This window comes from Podarcis liolepis (genome assembly GCF_965112155.1).
Source record: "Podarcis liolepis genome assembly, chromosome: 18".
Taxonomy (NCBI): Eukaryota; Metazoa; Chordata; class Lepidosauria; order Squamata; family Lacertidae; genus Podarcis; species Podarcis liolepis.
In genome coordinates, this window is record NC_139572.1 from 5,358,527 (window position 1) to 5,378,243 (window position 19,717).

General features: G+C 48.3%; 1 protein-coding gene across 3 annotated transcripts in view; it reads right to left on the reverse strand.

Moving 5' to 3' along the window:
* The window catches only part of RFX2 (regulatory factor X2), a 52,568-nt gene that overhangs the window by 28,644 nt on the left and 4,207 nt on the right, over positions 1-19,717 (reverse strand). For all 3 annotated transcript variants that reach the window (XM_083483781.1, XM_083483780.1, XM_083483782.1), the window contains exon 2: positions 844-956. In XM_083483781.1, coding sequence (XP_083339907.1) covers positions 844-948 — 105 coding nt within the window. In that variant the 5' untranslated portion in view covers positions 949-956. The remainder of the gene's footprint in view (positions 1-843; positions 957-19,717) is intronic.

Below are 19,717 nucleotides of genomic sequence, written 5' to 3' on the forward strand. Positions count from 1 at the left end.
GTCAACCTGGTCCCTAACACCCACTAGTGGGCGTTTCAGGATTCTAGGTGGGCGGTGTGGGGTTCTACGGCACAAGCTGAATCCTCCTTCCATCGAGCACTGGAGGGCGGTAAGGAACTTTCACCATCAAGAAAGATGCATTAGTGGGCGGTAGGTATAAAAAGGTTGACTACCCTTCTCAGTGATGGCTCCGACCTGGTGGAATGCTCTGTCCCATGAGACCAGGGCCCTGCAGGATTTAACTTCCTTCCACCGGCCTGTAAGACAGAGCTACTCCACCTGGCCTTTAATTAGAATTCAGCCTGATCTTTTATTCCCCTTCCCTTTTTATGAAGATTAGCCGCTCTGGTATCCCACAGCTAATTCTCCCCTGGTCTCCTCGCTGGCCCAAATAGGACCGATTTAGCCAGCTAGCCCTGGTGATCATCTAATGTTTATTGGATGGATTTCCCCCCAAATTAAAACACTTCACATTTTATACTGTATTTTACGCTGGTTTTTTGTTGCATCAATTAAGTGTTTTAAATTTGTTGTCAGCCGCCCTGAGCCCGGTTTTCTGAACCGGGAAGGGCGGGGTATAAATAAAAAAATATTTATTACCCCTGGTATAGACGGTTCGTGAGGTTTGTGAACACAGAGGGACAGGTGAACAGACAAGAGACAGACTACATAGGGAACTGTGGACCTCAACAGATGCCCTGCGGTGCCCATTCCTGATACTAGCTTGGTGGTGGTGGGAGGCAGCAAGCAGATAAGACCGCCCTCTCCCTGCCCAAAGGCTCGGAGTTGAAGGAAGCAAGAAAGCATCGCTTGGGAGAGGAGAGCGGATGGAGGGCTCCTTACCTGCTGGGATGCTGGCACCGGCTGGACCACAGGGGCCGGGACCGATGCCGACGTTCGCAGCGCCACAGGAGTCGTGGAATCTGAGCCGCCCTCGGACTCCTGCATGCCTGGCTCTAGGAGAGAGAGGATGGTGGGGTTGGGGAGGGAACAAAGACACAGTTTTTAATTAACGGCAGAAGCTAAGGGTGCATGCTGGTTTCTCGGTGGGCCAGTAGCCATGGCAAGCAATTTCTATTTGCGTTATTACATTCGGCACAACAAGGGGAAGTTCGGCCGCAAGTATCTCGAGTTCGAGTTCCGCCCTGACGGGAAACCGAGATATGCAAACAACAGCAATTATTTTAAAAATGATGTCGTGATCAGAAAAGAAGCCTACGTACACAAATGTGTGATGGAAGAGAGGATAATTGACGACAGGGAAATCATGAAAGAAGATGATGCCTTATGCCATGGGTAGGCAAACTAAGGCCCGGGGGCCGGATGCGACCCAATCGCCTTCTCAATCCGGCCCGTGGACGGTCCAGGAATCAGTGTGTTTTTACACGAGTAGAATGTGTCCTTTTATTTAAAATGCATCTCTGGGTAATAATAATAATGATAATGATAATAATACCTTTACTGTCAATGTACAACCTGTGTACAATGAAATTAACAATTGATTACAATGAACTTATGAATTATGATGCTGGAGGAGACTCTTGAGAGTCCCATGGACTGCAAGAAGATCCAACCTCTCCATTCTGAAGGAAATCAGCCCTGAGTGCTCACGGGAAGGACAGATCCTGAAGCTGAGGCTCCAAGACTTTGGCCACCTCCTGAGAAGAGAAGACTCCCTGGAAAAGACCCTGATATTGGGAAAGATGGAGGGCACAAGGAGAAGGGGACGACAGAGGACGAGACGGTTGGATAGTGTCTTCGAAGCTACAAACATGAGTCTGACCAAACTGCGGGAGGCAGTGGAAGACAGGAGTGCCTGGCGTGCTCTGGTCCATGGGGTCACGAAGAGGCGGACACGACTAAACAACAGCAACAACAATGAAATTATTTGTGGGGCATAGGAATTCGTTCATTCCCCCACCCCATATAGTCCGGCCCCCCACAAGGTCTGAGGGACAGTGGACCAGCCCCCTGCTGAAGAAGTTTGCTGACCCCTGCCTTATGCCCTCCTCCAGACAAGAGTTGGCCGGCCGGAGCTTGGAATTGTAACTGGTGGTGAACACATCTCTTTTACCGCATCAAAAATTGGTTCTCTTATTGATGTAAATCAGTCCAGGGATCCAGAAGGTCTTTTACTGCCTTGTCCAGGACCTCAAGTGTCTCGTCTTTAGTCTCATTGGATTACATTTCAAGATTAGGCCAATTTCAATTGTATGGATTTAAATTTGTACCGTCAAGTTTCTTTCGGCGGAGTCACTTTCCATTCCTTATCTCTCATTGGTTTTATGTGTGTCAGATTTTTTACAGAGTGAATCTAAAAGTAAAGGGACCCCTGACCATTAGGTCCAGTCGCGACCGACTCTGGGATTGCGGTGCTCATCTCGCTTTATTGGCCGATGGAGCTGGCGTACAGCTTCCAGGTCATGTGGCTAGCAGGACTAAGCCGCCTTCTGGCAAACCAGAGCAGCGCACGGAAACGCCATTTACCTTCCCACCGGAGCGGTACCTATTTATCTACTTGCACTTGACGTGCTTTCGAACTGCTAGGTTGGCAGGAGCAGGGACCGAGCAACGGGAGCTCATCCCGTTGCGGGATTCGAACCGCCGAACTTCTGATCGGCATGTCCTTGGCTCTGTGGTTTAACCCACAGTGCCACCCGCGTCCCTAGAGTGAATTTAACAAATGCTTAAAAGCAAAAACATCAGAAGCTAATTCCATCCAGTGGCACATTGTCAGTGGACTAGGGGAACTAGGCTAGCCCCCTATATGTTCCCCTGGAGCGTCCTTCCGAAAGCCTTGGGAAGCTTCTGCCCAGCTTAGGGAGGGAGGCGCAATGATCACACACGCGGCGTCGCAACATCATGTACACGTCTTTCCCCCAATTGCCCTTGCAAGCTGGCGCCTCTGGCCCTAACAGTTCCCCTATGCAAAATTTCACTGCATGCAAAAATGGTGGGGAAAACCGCCCCAGCAAAGTCTATAGATGCACAGAACCAGTAGGCATGCCAGGGCCTTCTATCCAAAGTTCAACATTTTCATAGAATCATAGAATCCTAGAGTTGGAAGAGACCACAAGGGCCATCAAGTCCAACCCCCTGCCAAGCAGGAAACACCATCAGAGCACTCCTGACATATGGTTGTCAAGCCTCTGCTTAAAGACCTCCAAAGGAGGAGACTCCACCACACTCCTTGGCAGCAAATTCCACTGTCAAACAGCTCTTACTGTCAGGAAGTTCTTCCTAATGTTTAGATGGAATCTTCTTTCTTGTAGTTTGGATCCATTGCTCCGTGTCCGCTTCTCTGGAGCAGCAGAAAACAACCTTTCTCCCTCCTCTAGGTGACATCCTTTTATATATTTGAACATGGGTATCATATCACCCCTTAACCTCTTCTTCTCCAGGCTATTATTTCACAATAAGCCCTTTCCCTGTCTACCCCAGATTCAGCAAGGGTCTCTCTTGGATTGACAAGTTTCAAATCCATCCACTGAACTGTTTTGTAACTACAAGATGTGGCACGTACCCTACTTTCTTGTTGTAATGGCAAGATGCAGTTCACCCAAATTACCTTTAATGTATAGCCACGACTGTGGTCCTACAACTTATTTATCCTATTTTGCAGCTGAGGCTGAGATAGAAAGATAGTAACAGTGATAATAATAATATTTTTTACTATTTATACCCCGCCCATCTGACTGTGTTGCCCCAGCCACTCTGGGAGGCTTTCCAACGTATATGAAAACATAATAAAACATCAAACTTTTAAAAAAAAAATCTATGATGAAAATACAAACTTTTTATAAAAGAATGGAAACTGTTTATTGAATATTTACAGATAAATTGTAAGCAGACAGAAACAATGGCAGGATTGTTGTTATAACCTGCGGTTTCGTAAGAGTATATATTTGAAGAAGATGAATAAATGAACCAATTAAGTTAATTTGGATATGCAGAAGATATTGAAAATAAAATTTAAGGAACCACAGAAGGTGGGGGAAGGAAGTCAGGCTTTGAAAGGTCAGATTGTAAAATCAGCAAAATGTATAAATCTGAAAGTATTAAAAATAATAATTTAAAAAAAATACGGACGCCCTAAGGAAAAGCGGGACATTCCAGGATCGAATCAGAAACTGGGATGGCTTCTGCACATCCAGGACTGTCCCTGGAAAATAGGGACACTTGATCTAGAATAGTTAGTCCAGATCCTTTTAAGCATTTATAGTGCTTCTCTGTGTAAACTAGAGTTGTACCTTGGATCCCAAACACCTTGCGAGTTGAACGTTTTGGCTCCCGAAAACCGGGAAGTGAATATTCCAGTTTGCGAACGTTCTGTGGAACCTGAATGTCTGACGGGGCTTCCGATTGGCTACAGGAGCTTCCTGCAGCCAACCGGAAGCCGTGCTTTGGTTTCTGAACGTTTTGGAAGTCGAACGGACTTCCAGAACGGATTCTGTTCAACTTCCAAGGTACGGCTGTATGTTCAGCCTCCGCTGTTTCCAGCGTCTCCCCCCACCCCATTGTCGGAGGCTAGAAACCACAGGAGGAGAGACAGTTTGCACTCTTCCCATCTAGTTGGCCCCTGTGAGAATGGGATGATGGACTAGATCATGGGTAGGCAAACTAAGGCCTGGGGGCCGGATCTGGCCCAATTGCCTTCTGGCCCAATTGCCTTCCACCTGGTGCGCAGGATGAGACCCTCCCTGCCCGCAGACTGCCTGGCCAGAGTGGTGAATGCTCTGGTTATCTCCTGCTTGGGCTACTGCAATGTGCTCTACGTGGGGCTACCTTTGAAGGTGACCCGGAAACTGCAACTGCCATATTTTTCGCTCTATAGGACACACTTTTTCCCCTCCAAAAATTAAGGGGAAATGTGTGTGCGTCTTATGGAGCGAATGCAGGCTCCTTGGCTTCAGCGATAGCAACGCGAAGCCACCAAAGCGCAGAGGGAGCGCTCCCTCCGCGCTCCGGAGGCTTCGCGTTGCTTTCGCTGGAGCCTGGAGAGCGAGAGGGGTCAGTGCGCACTGACCCCTCTCCCTCTCCAGGCTTCAGAGATAGCTACCTGAAGCCTTTGGAGCGCAGTGCGAGATCCCGCAGCGCTCCGCAGGCTTCAGGTTCAGCAAGACTCTCCTGGCTTCAGCAGAGAGGGAGAGCTGTGCAGCGCCCCTTCAGCCAAGCAGGAGGAGAAATGGAAGGGGCTCCGTTTTTCCTGCCGCTTCGCTGAAGGGGCGCTGAGCAGAGAGGGGGAGAATTTTTTCCCCTTGTTTTCTCCCTCTAAAACAAGGTGCGTCCTGTGGTCCGATGCGTCCTATAGAGCGAAAAATACGGTAATCCAGAATGCGGCAGCTAGACTGGTGGCCGCCGGGACCACATAACACCAGCCCTGAGAGACCTTCATTGGCTCCCAGTACGTTTCCGAGCACAATTCAAAGTGTTGGTGCTGACCTTTAAAGCCCTAAACGGCCTCGGTCCAGTAGACCTGAAGGAGCGTCTCCACCCACCCCCATCATCCAGCCCAGACACTGAGATCCAGCTCCGAGGGCCTTCTGGCGGTTCCCTCGTTGAGAGAAGTGAGGTTCCAGGGACCCACACAGAGGGCCTTCTTGGTAGTGGCGCCCACCTTGTGGAACACCCTCCCTTCAGATGTGAAGGAAATAAGCAGCTATCCTATCTTTAAAAGACATCTGAAGGCAGCCCCGTTCAGGGAAGTTTTTAATATTTAACGCTGTACTGTTTTTAACACTTGATTGGGAGCGGCCCAGAGTGGCTGGGGAAACTCAGCCAGATGTACGGGGTATAAATTATTATTATTATTATTATTATTATTATTATTATTATTATTATTATTATTATTATTATTATTACTAAATCCGGCCTGTGGATGGTCTGGGAATCAGCGTGTTTTCACATGAGTAGAATGTGTCCTTTTATTTAAAATGCATCTCTGGGTTATTTGTGGGGCATAGGAATTCGTTCATTTCCCCCCTCCAAAAAAACAATACAGTCCGGCCCCCCACAAGGTCTGAGGGGCAGTGGACCGCCCCCCTGGTGAAAACGTCTGCTGACCGCTGGACTAGATGGACCTCATTCGGCAGTGAAATTCTGCTCTTAACTGAAGCCACGCGGGAGCACTTGCCAATCGAAAACAAAACGTAACCACACTCCCCCCCCCATTTTTTTTCTTTTAGCCATCCCACGGAGTTATACTAAAGTGGGTTTCCGTAATGCAGGAATGCTGATGGAAAGAGAGTCGCAAATAGACACCGCCTCTTGCGTCACTGACGAGCAAACTCTGACTCGCAAGCAAACTAGTCAGACGCTCCGGACAGATGGAGTCCCTAGAAACCGTCTCTATTTACCCTGCGCTGGGCTCGGTATCTATGCAGAGAGCATGCAACAGGAAAAGGAACTATTTGGAAAGAGGGGAGGGGGGGCAGAGACGCAAGGAACCAACTTCTGGGTTCTATTTCTGGGGTTAACATGTGCCGTGACCCTGGAGAAGCCAAACAGCGTTTAGAAAAAGGGCTCTTGTCCCCCGGATTGCTGGTGTTTTCAGAACCAAACAGTGGGTCACAATGGTGGTTTGGATCGCTCCGTGTTTTTAGAAGGAAAGGCAGAAAGAGAAGGGAGGGAAACAGAGGAAAAAGGGGAAGGAGGATCGGATCTAGGGGAGGAGGGGCACAGCTTTCTTTTCAGGCGGCGCCAAGGTAGAGGTTTCGAAAGGTCTGCCACATGAATAAAGAAATCGCAGGTGATTAATTCAAGTAGATTCCTGCCATCATCCGCCCCCACAAGTCAAGGAGATAAGTCACTATACAACCTTTGGAAGACATCTGACGGCAGCCCTATACAGGTGACACTCGGAAAATTAGAGTATCGTGGAAAAGTTCATTTATTTCGGTAATTCAACTTAAAAGGTGCTCATGACATGCAAAGTGAGATATGTCAAGCCTTTATTTGTTATAATCGTGGCGTACAACTGAGAAAAACCCCAGAAGTCTTCTCAGAGGTCCAATATTGGTCTATTTGCAATCCTTGTTTTGCTGATTTCATTTAATATTCTAATTTTCTGAGACTGTTAATTTGGGTTTTCATCAGCTGTGTATGCCATGATCACCACAATTGTAACAAATCAAGGCTTGACATATCTCTCTTTGCATGTCGTGAGTCTATCTCATATATTAGTTTCACCTTTTAAGTTGAATTACTGAAATGAATGAACTTTTCCACCATATTCTAATTTTCCGAGTTTCACCTGTATAAGGATTTTTTTAAAAAAATGTTTAATGTTTTATTATGTTTTTATATAGGTTGGAAGCTGCCCAGAGTGGCTGGGGCAACTCACTCAGATAGGCAGGGTAATAATAATAATAATAATAATAATAATAATAATATTTCTGGAATAGGGTGTCCCTATTTTCGTCGGAGAAATGTTGGAGGGTATGTGGGTTGTATCCAACCTCTCTGCCTCTTCTCTAGCTCCCCTGTGTAGAGAGGACAGAGAGAATCGTCTCTCTGCCTACTGCCCAGAAGTGAAATTGATGTTTGTCGCTGGAATGTGGCCCCTGGAAGTTTGCGCAGAAGATAATGCGGCCCTCGAGCTGATAAAGGTTCTGCACCCGTCCTTTGCAGGCTGAGGCAGTGCCTAGACCTTAGGAAGACAGTCTAAATTTTTGTCATTGCAGAGACCCCCCCCAGTCTTTAGTACAGCCTGCGGATTTTAGTAAGAGAATGCAATTCAACCAAGTACAGTGGTGCCCCGCAAGACGAATGCCTCGCAAGACGGAAAACTCGCTAGACGAAAGAGTTTTCAGTTTTGGAGGTGCTTCGCAAAACGAATTTCCTATGGGCTTGCTTCGCAAGACGACAATGTCTTGTGAGTTCCTGCTGGTTTTTTTCCCTCCCCCCCTTTTTCTAAGCCGCTTATCAGCTGATCCGATCAGCAGATAAGCCGCTAAAAGCCGCTAATAGCGCTTATTCGCTAATCCTTCAATGGGCTTGCTTCGCAAGACGAAAAAACCGCTAGACGAAGAGAATCACAGAACGGATTCCTTTCATCTTGCGAGGCACCACTGTAATCCAACATTTGTAATCTAAAGGACAGCTTCCCATTAGGTAATAATTCAGAGCTGACCTACTAAAATTAATGGAAGTCAAATTACTTAAGTCTAGTGATTTCAATGGGGCTCCTCTGATTATTAGTATTGGGAACTACCAAAAGTCTTCTTTAAAACAACAACCCTATTTGATGTTAGGTTAGGTTTCCTTACTTCAGTTCTGCTCACCGGGAGTTTTCTTAATGGCCAATGCCTAAAACATGGGTAGGCAAACTAAGACCCGGGGGCCGGATCTGGCCCAATCGCCTTCTAAATCCGGCCTGCGGATGGTCTGGGAATCAGCGTATTTTCACATGAGTAGAATGTGTGCTTTTATTTAAAATGCATCTCTGGGTTATTTGTGGGGCATAGGAATTTGTTCATTTCCCCCCCCCTTCAAAATATAGTCCGGCCCCCCACAAGGTCTGAGGGACAGTGGACAGGCCGCCTACTGAAAAAGTTTGCTGACCCCTGGCCTAAAGCATCAAACTGCACCTAAGCATCATTAGGAATTTATGGCCGAAGAGCGGCAGAGATATACAAGTCAAGAAAACATCTCCACCTCTGCCGTGATCTCAAGTGGTGGTTTCAGGCAACCTTCAGACCCCACCCCAGATCTCCAATAAAGGGGAGAAGAATGTTGGCTCGGTTTACATCAAAGTTCGAAATTCACCAGGCGCATTTTGTGCCTGGCTATCGGGATGCAGGTGGCGCTGTGGGTTAAACCACAGAGCCTAGGACTTGCCGATCAGAAGGTTGGCGGTTCGAATCCCCATGACGGGGTGAGCTCCCGTTGCTCGGTCCCTGCTCCTGCCAACCTAGCAGTTAGAAAGCACGTCAAAGTGCAAGTAGATAAATAGGTACCGCTCCAGCGGGAAGGTTAATGGCGTTTCCGTGCGCTGCTCTGCGAGATGAGCGCCGCAACCCCAGAGTCGGCCACGACTGGACCTAAAGGTCAGGGGTCCCTTTACCTTTACACACCATATACTTTTACAGCTTATGGCTTCCTCAAAGAGGAATCCTGGGAACTATAGTTTGCAGAGCAGCAATTCCTGGCTCCCAGGATTCTTCGGAGGAAAACGTGAGCTTTAAATGAAGGGTGTGTGCACACCCTTCTATTTCTCTGGGGCCTAACGAGTCTTTATTTTTATTTTTTAAATTAAAAACAAGCTGGGAGCAGCCCATTTCCAGTCCACCTGCTTATCGTAAGCAATTTGGCGCTGCCGTTGGGTTGTTTTCCTCTGCCCTGCCCACCATTCCTTTTGTGTCGTGTCTTTGTTTTGGTTTTAAAAGACCAGGGGCAGGGATTGTCATTTGTAAGACGCTCTGGAGAATTGCGGCTGATGGACAAGACAGAAATGCTTTGAATAAATAAATACACCAACTATTGTTATTGTGATCATTATTATTATTTCTAGCCTCCACAAACTCCGCCTGCCACTTCACAGCCCTGCTAGCATGGAGAGCCATGCGAAGATTTTGCTAAGTCAGGCACGAAGCCCGGCTCATAACGACAATGAAAGCACAACTCTTTACAATCCCGAAAAACGTCACGTTGCAGGTGGCTTTTAAAGTCTCGTTGCGGAACTCAAAAACAGTTCCTCTGTTTTCCATTCAGCAAAAGGCTCCCCCCGCCGGCACACACGTTCATACACACAAACCGCCGCCAAAGAGGGGGCTTTGCAAAGCACTTTTCACTTAGTAAGAAATCAAGTAAGGGCCGGTGGAAGGGAGGAAGGGAGAAGCCCCCTTGCAGAACGGCTGCTGTCGGCTCCAAGAGCCCCGTTTTGCCGCCGTTCCTGAAAGAACAGGCGAACCCTGCACTTAAGAGCAGACCCAGAAAAAAAATCATTTTATTTTAGGGGCCCAAAAGTGGCTTGCACGCTTCTCCGCCTCCTCCTTTAAGCCCCACAACCACCCTGCGGGGTAGGTTAGGCCGAGGGAGGCAGTGACCGCCCCCCCCCCCAAGTTCAGGCCCAGTGACCTTTGTGGCCAAGTGGGGGAATTCGAACCCTGGTCACCCCCCCCAGGATCTAGTCCAGCGCTCTAACCACTGCACCACGCTGCCTCTGGTCATTTGCCCCGGGTCAGCCCTGCCCATCAACTTCGTCGGGTCCACTCTTGAGTATGACCAATGTTGGACGCAACTCTTTTTTCTTTTAAACAGCCCCCCCTCCCCAATTCCTCCTCCTTTCCTGGACACTGGTTTCTAAGGAAGATCGGGTTCGCGGGGTGCTTGGCTTGTATCTGCTACTCTTTTTGGAAAAAACAAGCAGCATTAAAAAAAAGAAGAAGCTTAATTTCAATTACTATAGAGAAGAAATGATTATTTTCCTTCTCCCTCTCTCTGCAACCCTCTTTCCCCCCCCCCCCTCCACCTACCCTGCCATCCGCCCTGGAACGATTGACAAATCAGCCTGACATATTTAGTGTGTTTTTAATGGGAGGAGGGAGAGTCGTGGTGAGGAGGGGGGGGGGTGGCATTGTTTAGTTTGGGAAGCATTCTATCCGTTGCCGGGCAACCGGCCCCTGGAAACGGGAGTGGACTGCGTCGCCCGGGGCAACCGTTGTTACTCAATAAACAATGCCGGGACCGGTGCAAACTCAGCCAGCGCTCCCGTTATTAATTGAACATCTGCATGTGCTTCTATCTCTCTCCCCCCAAACACCCCCCCCCCACGATTAAAACTGGAAGAAAGCAGATAGGACTTTGAGGCTTGAGTTCGGGAGCGATTATCTCGGTGCCCGGGAGGCTGGCTCAAATTGATAATATTGTTGAATCTTCAAATGCAGAAGTTCTCGTGTTGTTTTTCCAAGGGATGGGGGGGGTTAATCTCTCCCCCCCCCCCCCGTAATCCTGGGTGCCACCAGGGTGGTGGTGGAGATTAAGGCCCTTCCACGAGAGATCGCTGCTTTCGTCGTCGTCCCCCCCTCCAGAGGCGGTTTCAAAACTGCTCCAAAACAAAACTTTCGCTCTGCCCGAATCTTTCCAGAGGAAGCCCCTGCGAAAAGATGGGCAGGCCTGACCTGCAAGAACGGCAGCTGCGATGCACAAAATCTACCAGCCCCTCCCAAAAAAAACCAAATCTGAAGCGACCTGCAAGAATTTCACCAACAGCCTCTTTTCAGAAGCATAACTACCAGGGAGCTGGGGCAGCAGGCGCCGGAAAAGGACGCATTGGTGCAGCACAAAAACCAAGTGGGGTGGTTACCTCCAGTGATTATTATTTATAGTATAATAATATGCAATACTATGGGACACGGGTGGCGCTGTGGGTTAAACCACAGAGCCTAGGACTTGCCGATCGGAAGGTCGGCGGTTCGAATCCCCGCCACGGGGTGAGCTCCCGTTGCTCGGTCCCTGCTCCTGCCAACCTAGCAGTTCGAAAGCACGTCAAAGTGCAAGTAGATAAATAGGTACCGCTCCAGCGGGAAGGTAAACGGCATTTCCGTGCGCTGCTCTGCTTCGCCAGAAGCGGCTTAGTCCTGCTGGCCACATGACCCGGAAGCTGTACGCCGGCTCCCTCGGCCAGTAAAGCGAGATGAGCGCCGCAACCCCAGAGTCGGCCACGACTGGACCTAGTGGTCAGGGATCCCTTTACCTTAATATGCAATACTATCTATCTATCATAACACGTGTACGAAACTTCAGAGGTGCCTTTAGTTCTGGGATCTTCTGGGAACATTTATGCTTCTCAAGGAGGGGAGGGGCATATTAAAATACACCTCCCTCCAAGAGAGAGAGAGAGAGGGAGAAGAAATAAGGGGTCCTGGTGACAGCTGCGTCTTTCTAGCCTGTCTTGAAAGAGTTCTGCCATCAGACGCGAATCTCGAGTTTCCATCGCAAACCGTGAGTTTGCAGCCCTAGAATCTGCGAAGCGACGCTTGGCAAATGGCGCCTTTGAACATGGAAAGAGTAGATTCCCCCTCACCAAACTGCGAGACGGCAGATAGATGCTTCTGGGGTTGATGGGTCTCAGAAGGCGGGGGGTGGGACAGCACTGGATCCGGGTTTCAAAGAGCCCTCGGGCAAGGATTCCAGTACAGTAGTACCTCGGGTTAAGTACTTAATTCGTTCCAGAGGTCCGTTCTTAACCTGAAACTGTTCTTAACCTGAAGCACCACTTTAGCTAATGGAGCCTCCTGCTACCGCTGGACTACCAGAGCACGATTTCTGTTCTCATCCTGAAGCAAAGTTCTTAACCCGAGGTACTATTTCTGGGTTAGCGGAGTCTGTAACCTGAAGCGTCTGTAACCTGAAGCGTATGTAACCCGAAGTACCACTGTATTCCCACTGAGTGATGACGGTTTTCTGCTTCATTGGAGAAATCCGTCCTTCATGGGTGGTTTTTAAGCAACTGCTAAGATATGTTGGTGGGATGTGGGTGGTACTGTGGGTTAAATCACAGAGCCTAGGGCTTGCTGATCGGAAGGCTGTCGGTTCGAATCCCTGCAACGGGGTGAGCTCCTGTTGCTCGGTCCCTGCTCCTGCCAACCTAGCAGTTCGAAAGCACGTCAAAGTGCAAGTAGATAAATAGGTACTGCTCCGGCGGGAAGGTAAATGGCGTTTCCGTGCGCTGCTCTGGTTCGCCAGAAGCGGCTTAGTCCTGCTGGCCACATGACCCGGAAGCTGTATGCCAGCTCCCTCGGCCAACAAAGCAAGATGAGCGCCGCAACCCCAGAGTCGGCCACGACTGGACCTAATGGTCAGGGGTCCCTTTACCTTTAAGATACAGTGGTACCTCGGGTTACATACGCTTCATGTTGCATACGCTTCAGGTTACAGACTCCACTAACCCAGAAATAGTACCTCGGGTTAAGAACTTTGCTTCAGGATGAGAACAGAAATCGTGCTCCGGCGGCGTGGCGGCAGCAGGAGGCCCCATGAGCTAAAGTGGTGCTTCAGGTTAAGAACAGTTTCAGGTCAAGAACGGACCTCCGGAACGAATTAAGTACTTAACCCAAGGTACCACTGTATAACCCTGTCTAACATGGGACCACATCCCATTTTGCACCCCTCCAAAGTACATTTCCAAGCCTGCCTTACACGTTGCAAATTATTTCCATTAATGAACACCACACAGCTGACTTTTAGATATGTGCTCAAGTCTCTTAAATGAATTTCCCCTCAAAACATACAACTGGGCGCCTTCGTCTGCCCCGGCTGCAACAAAACATGTCTCTCCTGCATCAGTCTCGACAGCCACAGCAGGCACACTGCTGCTGTCCAGCAGCTGGACCTCACCCCCCGCAAAAGCGTGCTCCTCCGTTGTCTCCTGAGGAAGACGGATGCCAAACGACGACTTGCGTCTAAACGTTCGAGACCTGTGTCCCCTGCTGAATTCGGCAGAAATCTAATCTCTCATTACCCGAGAGGTTCAGATCGGTTTGTTTGCTTTGGGATTCGCAGAGGTCCAGGTCTTTCTGGCAACTCCAGAAAGAGGAGTGGCGCTCCTGCGTTCAAATCCCAGCTCAAGCAACAGTTGGGTGGGATGGCAAGGCAAGGGGCCCCCACAAACCTACGTCAGAGGCTCTGTGCTTAAAGGCTAAACCGAGGAGAGCATACAAAGAGCGAGAGAAGGCCAGGGGATGTAATCCGAACCCGCCCTTCCACAGCCAGACGCAAACCGCCCACTCCCATCTCCTGGCCGAAAACCTTGATGATTCGAGCGAGCCTGCTGCCTGGGTGGAAAGGAAATCTCCACCATCTCTCGTTGAAGCCCTGTGACACATTTCACCTCCACCAAGGGAGAAAAAGTCTGTAAAGCAAGGATGGGTTAGGGCACAGGTCACGTTTTCATCTAACCGAAAACTAAGTTGTTTCCATCTTGAGTGGGGAGCTGGTGTTACTAAAGGAGTTTTTGCACCACAGAGAATCGCGACAGGTCCTACAAAGGCCGCTTCACAAGTGGCAGAAAAGGTTATTTACCATATTTTTCGCTCTATAAGACGCACCAGACCCCAAGACGCACCTAGTTTTTGAAGGAGGAAAACCGGGGGGGGGGGGGGAATCTGAATTCCAGAAGCCAGAAGAGCAAGAGGGATCACTGCGCAGCGAAAGCAGCAATCCCTCTTGCTGTTCTGGCTTCTGGGATAGCTGCGCAGCCTGCATTCGCTCCATAAGACGCACACACATTTCCCCTTACTTTTTAGGAGGGGAAAAGTGAGTCTTATAGAGCAAAAAATACGGCATGTAAGCCATGACTGTGGCCCGTGTCATGTTAGCCCCCAAATGGAAAACGAGCGAGGTCCCAACCAAAGAAGATTGGCAGCTTCAACGGACTGACGGTCGAATAAAAGGTTGATGATGATGATGATTTCCTCCCCCCCTTTCTCCTCCTGTGATGAAGCTGCATTTTCATGTTTCAATGTTTTAATGTTGTACTTTAATCTTGTTTTTAAGTTGTATTCATTCAACTTGTTCTTATTATTGCTTGTTAGCTGCCCTGAGCCCGGCCTTGGCTGGGGAGGGCGGGGTATAAATATAATTTATTATTATTATATTATTAAAGCACCACGCAGCAAGGATGGGTGCCGTGTAAAGCAAAAACTACAAATCACTGCATGTCACAATCCACATAAATGTTCCCCACCCCTTCCCACTAAGCATGTGCCCAGTGGGAATGAGAGTTTGCCACACATCAGATGCACAGAAAGACACAAGCCAAATCCACATTTCCTTGTGTGTTTTGAAACAACAGGCACACCATAAATTTAAAGCATAGGCGCCAACTCCCTGGGGCCCTGGGAGTACAGTGGTGCCCCGCAAGACGAACGCCTCGCGAGACAAAAAACTCGCAAGACGGAAGGTTTTTTCGTTTTCGAGTTGCTTCGCAAGACGAATTTCCCTATGGGCTTGCTTCGCAAAACGAAGCTTGCCCCCGCACCCCGGACCCCTTTTGAACCAAGGGGCGGCAACGGGGAGAAGCGATTCTCCCCGCTGCCCCTTCCCTTGCTTTAAAACAGGTCCCCTCTGTCCCCGGACGGTCTCCATAGGAACGCATTGATTGATTTTCAATGCATTCCTATGGGAAACCGTGCTTCGCAAGACGAAAAACTCGCAAGAAGAAAAAACTTGCGGAACGAATTAATTTCGTCTTGCGAGGCACCACTGTACCCACAAAATTCCCCATGACAACAAATTTTAGTGCCAAGGCCATACATACGGCACCCTAGGAAGTGTAGCTTGCTCCTTACAGAGCTGCAACTCCCAGCACCTTTAACAAATGATGGTTCCCCCAGGAGGGAAGCCACGTGCTTTAAATGGAAGCTGTGGATGTGACTGATCACTGATCTTCTGGGAAGCACTCCAATGCCTAGGTGAAAAAGGTAAAGGGACCCCTGGACCGTTAGGTCCAGCTTCTTCTAATTTGGTAGGAAAAAAGACAGTCGCGGTACCGAGAAATTACACAAAACAAATGAAATACCGTGAAAATCCCTGGTAATCGACCAGAAATATTATCTTATTGAATTAAACTAAATAACAAAAAATAGTTCGGTGAAACGAGGTTTGTAGCCGGCAGCCCGTTAAGGCTTTGTTCAATTCTAGGTTTTTCTAATTTCCCCCTTAAACTTTTTGATTTTTGTTCTTTAGTTTAATTCTATAAGATAGTATTTCTAGTCGACTGCTTCTCGTTTCAGGGATTTTAACGGTATTTCATTTGCTTTGTGTAATTCATCTAGTTTAGTGGCACAAGCTGCACCAGGCACAGCCACAGAGGCAGGGATGGAACCTCACAAAACCAGGGCTTGGCGACTGAGAAAGTGAGCACAGTGTGTTTGTTTTTAATAAGGCGGAGACCTAAAAGATTGTGAACACACGTCAGTCAGCAAGCTCCAGGTCAAGGACTCGGGGAGGGATGGAGATGCTGCTGGAACACAAATCCTGCCATCCCTGACCTGGAAATGGGGGCTGATGGGAGTTGGGGGTCCAATATCACGATGAAGGGGGGGGGCATCAGGATCCCCATCCTTGACTTACAAGTCCATTCACTTTACACAATTTTGTTTTGTTTTAATATTCAGACAATGAAAGGAGACGGGGGAAACTGAAAACGACAATTATGACTGCTTTACTAATTGAAAAGTCAGTATAGTAGATTCAGGGGATCTAGGAACCCCCAGAGGGGATCTAGGAATCCACTGATGACAGTATGTTTGAGCCCCATTACAATGTGAATCTTCTAGCCTTCTGTAGTCAAGAAATGCTGTCAGACAGTTGCATAACTGTGATAGATAGAAAGCAGCAAACTATGGCAAGTTCTTAAAGAAATGGGAGTGCCTGATCACATCATCTGTCTCCTGAGAAATCTCTATGTGGGACAAGAAGCTACAGTTTGAACTGGATGTGGAACAACTAATTGGTTCAAAATTGGGAAAGGAGTACGACAAGGCTGTATATTGTCTCTCTGCTTATTTAACATATATGAAGAATTCATCATGCGAAAGGCTGGGCTGGATGAATCCCAAACCAGGATTAAGATTGCTGGAAGAAATATCAACAACCTCAGATATGCAGATAACACAACTTCGATGGCAGAAAGTGAGGTGGAATTAAAGAACCTCAGCACAAATATGGTCTGAAGCTCAACATCAAAGAAACGAAGATCATGGCCACTGGTCCCACCACCTCCTGGCAAATAGAAGGGGAAGAAATGGAGGCAGTGAGAGATTTTACTTTCTTGGGCTCCATGATCACTGCAGATGGTGACAGCAGCCACGAAATTAAGAGACGCCTGCTTCTTGGCAGAAAAGCAATGACAAACCTAGACAGCATCGTAAAAAGCAGAGATATCCCCTTGCCAACAAACGTTCGTATAGTTAAAGCTATGGTTTTCCCAGTAGTGATGTATGGAAGTGAGAGCTGGACCATAAAGAAGGCTGATCGCCGAAGAATTGATGCTTTTGAATTCTGGTGCTGGAGGAGACTCTTGAGAGTCAAATGGACTGCAAGATCAAACCTCTCCATTCTGAAGGAAATCAGCCCTGAGTGCTCACTGGAAGGACAAATCCTGAAGCTGAGGCTCCAAGACTTTGGCCACCTCATGAGAAGAGAAGACTCCCTGGAAAAGACCCTGATGTTGGGAAAGATGGAGGGCGCAAGGAGAAGGGGACGACAGAGGACAAGATGGTGGGACAGTGTTCTCGAAGCTACCAGCATGAGTTTGACCAAACTGTGGGAGGCAGTGGAAGACAGGAGTGGCTGGCGTGCTCTGGTCCATGGAGTCACGGAGAGTGAGACACAACTAAACAACTCAACAACAACAACAAGCATTGAGGGCACAGGCTGAATGAAGTGTCCTGGGGGGTTAGAATTTTTGGCTAAAACCTTACAGAGAATTCATATCCCTTACTCATAGAATCATAGAATCATAGAGTTGGAAGAGACCACAAGGGCCATCGAGTCCAACCCCCTGCCAAGCAGGAAACACCATCAGAGCACTCCTGACATATGGTTGTCAAGCCTCTGCTTAAAGACCTCCAAAGCAGGAGACTCCACCACACTCCTGGGCAGCAAATTCCACTGTCGAACAGCTCTTACTGTCAGGAAGTTCTTCCTAATGTTTAGGTGGAATCTTCTTGCTTGTAGTTTGGATCCATTGCTCCGTGTCCGCTTCTCTGGAGCAGCAGAAAACAACCTTTCTCCCTCCTCGATGTGACATCCTTTTATATATTTGAACATGGCTATCATATCACCCCTTAACCTCCTCTTCTCCAGGCTAAACATGCCCAGCTCCCTTAGCCGTTCCTCATAAGGCATCGTTTCCAGGCCTTTGGCCATTTTGGTTGCCCTCCTCTGGACACGTTCCAGTTTGTCAGTGTCCTTGAATTGTGGTGCCTCATGATCTTGAGACGGTCTCAGTCTCTCAGCATGACCCACACCACACAGTTGTTGTGCAGGTAAAATGGGAGGCAAACATTACACTCACCACCACCTCAAGCTCTTTTGAAGGAAGGTCAAGATAAAGGCATAATTTAATCAACAACGTTTTCAGGCGTCTCATGCCTGGCATGCAAGAATACCAACTTTATATGGTGAACAGATTGCGAAAGAAAACGAAGGAGGAGATTGAAAGAAAGTGGCTTAAGTGTAAACAATGGACACTAGGTCTTTAATTTATCAGCAATATGATTAACTATCACTGTTTATATTTCTTAATCGCTTTCCTCGCAGAGTTACCCAAAGCAACTTACGTTAAAACCAATTAAGAGCATCCAGGAGCAATGTAAAAACGCAGATAAACAGGAAAAAAACAAAAACAAATTCAGGACTTAATAGATCCCACCCCACGAAAAGAGGTGGAATTTTGCTCAAATTAAGGAGCAAAAAGCCCAGATAAAGGAAATAGTCTTTGCCTGGTTCCTCAAAACTGATGACAACGAAACTGGGTGTGCCTCCCTGGGGAGGGCATTCCACAAGTGTCAGGGGGGGGGGGACGACTGAAAAAGCCTGAAACTGAATGAAATGAGAATTACAAGATCATATGAAAGAGCACAGGCAGTCAAGACAGCTCCGGAACCTGTTTCTAAAGAGCAGTGCTTTTTGGATGTTGCACATGTAAAGAAACCCTAAAGACAGGTGTGCGCTGGGCCAGGTGCAGAAACCCTCCCCGTGAAGAAAACTGCACACACGCAGGATTCAAAGGTCTCTGCTAGCAGGCTCCTCTCATTTCAGAAGTTCGCTTGCGATCCTAAGAGCACTCGCAGGCTCCCGGTTTTTCAAACTGGCCCACCAAGGCAGAGATCAGTTCTCTCTGGCAATTTTTTCCTTTTCCATTTATAGATCTGTGCTTTGGTGCCCCTACGAAACAGGGCAGGGCTGCCTGCGCCCCGCCAGGTGTAGGTGAGGGCCGGTGCAAGTTGAAATCCTGGAGAGTAACCGCTTCCTCATCCGTGATGAGGAAAGGAATGATGAGAACAACGAACCCCCTTTTCCTTTTCATTCGTGCTCCTCTCCAAAACAAAATCCAAACTATGTTTCCCTCGCTTTCCCTCCATCCCACTGTAAGTTTTTGAAGGGGGAAAACAATGTCTGGGAAGATGATGCTTCGGGAGGTAAATTAGGTCGTTTCTTAATAAAATGCAAGCAGAATCAATTTCCTACCCACCCTGCTCTTGGAGGTCCCATTCCTAATAAATAATGATATGTAAAATCAAGCAGATGATGGGAGACTCTTAGCAATTGCGGAGAGATGAGCGCCGCAGCCCCAGAATCGGTCACGACTGGACCTAATGGTCAGGGGTCCCTTTACCTTTTAACATCCTTGGAAAATCAGCAGTCCCCCCCCCCGTAATGGCACAGAGGCCTGCCACACAAACTTAGAACTCCTTTAAACTGGCTCGGTCCATGTGAAAACCATGGCAGCAGGCTCTTTAACAGGCTGGGGTCGAAATGGAAGCCCCCAGGAGAACGTTTCACCAGGGCAAGGAAGGCGCCGACTTCCTTTCCCGCATGCTCCAGCGTCGCGAAACCAGCAAGCTGGCCCCCACCGTCACAGGAAACCGCACAGAGGAACTGCCCCCACCGCCTTCCTTGCAGAGAGAGAAATGTCACCAGAAAAAGGATGGGGGGCGGGCTGGGCGGAAATGTTTTCAGCGGCTCCTAATCTGTTTCTGAGCCTTCC